Source organism: Habropoda laboriosa, unplaced genomic scaffold (genome assembly GCF_001263275.1).
Source record: "Habropoda laboriosa isolate 0110345459 unplaced genomic scaffold, ASM126327v1 scaffold10, whole genome shotgun sequence".
Taxonomy (NCBI): Eukaryota; Metazoa; Arthropoda; class Insecta; order Hymenoptera; family Apidae; genus Habropoda; species Habropoda laboriosa.
This window is the reverse complement of record NW_017100129.1, coordinates 109,842-114,526: the sequence shown is the minus strand read 5'-3', so window position 1 is coordinate 114,526 and position 4,685 is coordinate 109,842. Positions and strand designations below refer to the sequence as shown.

The 4,685-nt window shown below is 39.7% G+C and overlaps 1 protein-coding gene across 1 annotated transcript in view; it reads right to left on the bottom strand.

Annotated features, from left to right (window-relative positions):
* Window positions 1–3,734, bottom strand: part of LOC108579774 — a 5,876-nt gene extending 2,142 nt beyond the window's left edge. The window contains exons 1-5 of the mRNA XM_017943419.1: window positions 3,574–3,734; window positions 2,469–2,661; window positions 248–552; window positions 97–162; window positions 9–26 (exon numbers count right to left, since the gene is read on the bottom strand). Of these exons, the coding sequence (XP_017798908.1) occupies window positions 9–26; window positions 97–162; window positions 248–552; window positions 2,469–2,661; window positions 3,574–3,672 (681 nt within the window). The 5' untranslated portion in view covers window positions 3,673–3,734. The remainder of the gene's footprint in view (window positions 1–8; window positions 27–96; window positions 163–247; window positions 553–2,468; window positions 2,662–3,573) is intronic.
* Between the last annotated feature and the right edge of the window lie 951 nt (window positions 3,735–4,685).

Here is a 4,685-nt window from a genome sequence, read left to right as displayed (position 1 = left end):
AGTTTGACAGCTTCCACTTCACGAATCTGACGTAACAGTATTGACAAATCGTTAAATCCTCTTAAAATTAACGTCCTTCGAACGTCACATTTTTACCTCTTTATTTGCCGGAGGTTCGCTTTGTTTATTCGCTTCCGTCGATCCTTCTGGGTTGCTAGATACCTGATAAAATGTGTAGAATGTACGCGTAAAAGCACAGATCTAGATGTTTCGACACCGATCAGGTAACCAGGATAATATACAGAACCTTCACCGTCTTTCCTGGTTTTTTCTCGGATCGCGCGATGATTTGAATGTTCGTGCGACCTTTGTCCGGTTTTCCTCCGCCGTTTCCATCTCCGCCGTCTGTAAAACTGGTTGTAGGTCCCGGTGCAGGACCTTGAGATCCGGAACTCGAGACACCGACTCCGTGAGAGCCTGTTGTAGCACCGGCGTAGAGTTCTCCCGAAGCTAGAGATCCAGATCTTCCGCTTCCGTCTAAGAAACCGCCTAATCCGGCCGCTGCCGTGTGTCTTCCCTGTCCGAGACCTGCCCTCGCGTAGAGATTTCCACCTGTTGATTCGTTTGTTTACAATTTTTCGCTGCGATACTTGTGGGGATTAATGCAGAGGCTGATGGATAAATATCGAGTTGACGCTAATGAAAGTTCCAATTGGCAGGTTTATACTGTGTATTAAACTTTTAGTTTATTTTTTAAGCGTACCATATTTACTTCACTTTAATTTTTAAGAGTAATATATTTATTTCAATTTAATTTTTAAGAGTAATAGTTGAGGAGTTTGCTGTAGTACATGTGTGTCGGATAGTGAAAAAGGTTGTGATATAATTGTTTGGATATTACTATTTGACGTGACGAATAATCGGGATGTGCGAGTTGTTTTTTTGCCGAAGTGTAAACTTGACAAATTTGTGGTACAAGGTGCTGAAAATGAAAACTTAGCATTTGAAGGAGTATATGTAAATTTTGGGAGACTTGAACGTTGGTGTGCAAAGTTAGAATCGGTGAGTTTTTATTGGAAAATGAACCAAGAGGAAGATTATTGAAAATAATTCACGGTAAAGAATAGGAAATTTTGTAATATCCTCCCTTATTCACTAGACTTTGCTTCAATAGTCTACTATTTCTTTGGACACCTGAGCAATTTTTTTTTTTTAATAAATAAATCATTTTGAAATGAAGACACTGTAAAAGTAGTACTCAAAGGGTAATGATTTTTGTAAATTTGTAATAATGAAACTAGTTAACCGTTTCGAAAAGTGAAATGATTTCGACGAAGTACACTATATTTTTAAAAATAATCTTTCATACGCACCGACTTAATGTAACAAGAATTGACCTATATAAATGGAAACGTTAGATCAATTTGCATGATATCCAACGCGTTTCCAACGTGTATTTAGCTAAAGTATAGAGTGCACGAAGAATAAACGAGGACTTTACTATGTAATGTAACAGAAAAAAGATTCCTCGAGAAGCATTAGCGCAGTTAATCGCTCATTCGTCCTATAAAAAGAAGGAAAACAAGTGCTGCCAAGATGGAATTGTACCAAGTAAAATTTGCACTGAAAGACTTCACCGTGATCTATCATACTGTCACAGGTAACAAGATTCTTTAAGAGACATCAGTTCAAATAATCGCTCGCTCGTCCTATAAAAAAATGAAAAAAGAATAGCGCTGAGCTGGAATTGTACCAACTATTATAGAATTTGCATTGAAAGGCTTCACCGAGATCTATCATTATGTCACAAATGAAAGGATAAGAAAGATTCTTTAAGAGATATTAATTCAAACAATCGCTACTCTTTCTACAAAAAAGGAGGGAAAAATGGTGCCTTCAAGATGGAATTGTACCAACTATTATAGTATTTCCATTGAAAGACTCCACTGTGATCATTCATAATGTCAGAAATCAAAAGATTCCCCAAGAGACGTTACTTCAATTAATCGCTCGCGCATCCTATGAAAAAAAAATGACAAAATAATGGCGCCAAGGTGGAATTGCACCAACCAGCATTTGCATTGAAGAAATTCACCGTGAACCGTCATAATTTTACAAATAAAAGGATTAAAAGGATACTTTAACAGATATTAATTCAAATAATCACTCGCTCGTCGTATAAAAAAAAAAATGACAAAATAATGGCGCCAAGGTGGAATTGCACCAACCAGCATTTGCATTGAAGAAATTCACTGTGAACCGTCATAATTTCACAAGTAAAAGGATTAAAAGGATACTTTAACAGATATTAATTCAAATAATCACTCGCTCATCGTATAAAAAAAAAAATGACAAAATAATGGCGCCAAGGTGGAATTGTACTGAAATTTGTACTGAAAGATCACTGTGATCTATCATAGTGTTACAAATAAAAAGAGTCCCCAAGAGACATCACTTCCATTAGTCACTCTCTCATCGCATAAAAAAAAATGGAAAAAATAGCGACGCCAAGATGGAATTGTACCAACCAGCGTTTGCATTGTCACCGCTGAGCAAACCACCCAGCCCAGCAGCCGCATGGGCGCCCCATGGCGTCCCTGCGCTAGCATGAAGTCCACCACCAGTTCTCGATCCACCTAAAAGACCACCTAACCCAGCTTCCGCGTGATATCCACCAAAATTGAATCTGACCCCACCATTTGTGAACTGGAACAACGGAGCCTGCGAAAAAGGATACACAGGAAAACACAAATTTCAAAAAATCGATAAAAAGGGATACATCCTCGCGGGGGAATTTTTCGCTGTTATCGTTCGATCATTTTCGGTGAATGTTGAGTGGGGAAACGGATGGTTAAATGCACCCGTTATCTCGACTCAATACTGTTCAGCTATTTAGCAATTGTTAACGAGCTAATAATTTTCGAACTGTTCGGCGTATACTCTCCTATCGCGCTCATTTCTCATGACCGTCGATAAATCGTCACGATTTCCTCCAAGTGTATCACGCAAAACCGGTAAACGGTGTACGAAATTAACGAAGAGGAGCGAATTACCATTTTGAAAATTGCATTCCCGTGTTCGTTTAACCTTCCGCGATGAAATTTAACCTCGATTTTCGGTCACCGGAACCGCTATCGACGAGTTTTAATCGTTTTTACGACTTCTCCAAGAGCATATAACCATAGACCTCGCGCTTCCGCAATCCTTTCTCTGTTCGTTGTTACGTTCGTCGGTTACCTAATGCTATTCCCCGATCGCTCCTTCCAATCTCTTTTCCGATACATTTGCTGGCACGCTTGACGTATTGTCACTTGTTCATTACGGTAATAATCGTGGACGCGAGAATCGAGGAGGTAAGGTGTAATTAGCGCTCACGTTGCACTCGAGGAAATTAGAAAGTGAGAAATATTAGAAACCGGGAGGTGTTTAACGCTATCTAGAACTATCGTGCAACAAGGACGAACTCGTAGAAGCCGGATTTTTGGAATTTTGAGTATATAAATTACGCCAGTTGTCGATCAACCCTCGCTTTCGTACCGTTAAAATTCTCAGAACTCGACGAATTGCCGTCTCATTTCTATCAGATCACGATTAAAAGAAAAATGTGTCTTCGAACGAATTAGAAAAACTCACTGCACTCGCTGGATCCTGGTTACCGATCGACTGTGGCATTCCGTTCACAAGAACCAAGAAACAAAGCACAAACAACGAGAGAACTTCACGACACAGCATCTTTCCTACGACTGAATCGCGCCACCGTTTGCCCCGAGCATTTACTACCGATTTCTAAAAAGACCTCCAAGACATCTCTCGCTCACCTTCACCACGGGAAGGGATAAGGTTCTGACGTAGCCTTAAGAAGAACTTGCCGATCCAGTCGCCGTATGCTTCGTGACTGTCCGCGTATTGTCGTTTTATGCGACGAATGTCCACTTTGATTGTAAATGTATTATGATTGCAGGGGTCAAGGACGATCTGCTTGCCGGTGAGCAAGAGGTGGACACGCTCGTTTTTCCACGCTCATTGTTAGACCGTTTTGTTTAGACAATGGTTATTGTTAGAGCTGAGGATAGATATTAGAGAGCCAAAATGGGAATCACACCTGCGACTTTCGGATGGCGGAAGATGAGGAAGCTCTGTATTTTTTCTTGTACTTGCAGAGGTAGTTTGGTATGGATTTAGATTTGGAGAGGATAGAGGAAGTTGTAGGTTCGAGGGTGAAGGGTTTTTAAGGGTTTGAAGTGTGGGAAGGATAAGGTTGAAATTTTGGGTGTTACGGAACACTGATTGTTGTTTTGGATTAGTTGGCTTCCTCGAAGGTGGACAGACTTTTCTTTTATTTGTTCTGGCTAGAGACTGAGATGAAACGCGTTGATACGCAAAAGTTTCGTTTGGTTGCGAAAATTGCGAGTCCAGTGAAGTCGAGAGTCCATATTTTCGGCGAAGTCGAATGCATTGTAAATTTAAAAATTTGAAACTTTGGAAAATTATATATTTGAAAATTGAAGTATTTGTAAATTTGAAAATTGAAATATGTAAATATATGAATATTAGAAAAATGAACTACTTAAAACTTTAAACGTTGGAAAATGAAACGCGTTCGTAAGCAAAGGTCTCGTCTCACCGGAAAACCCACGAGTCGGCATCGCCAAAAGCCTCGCAAACCGGTATACAGTAAACGATAAAATTGCATAAAGATAATTTATTTTTGGAACAGGCAGAATGTGTATCAGTGGTATTTCCAT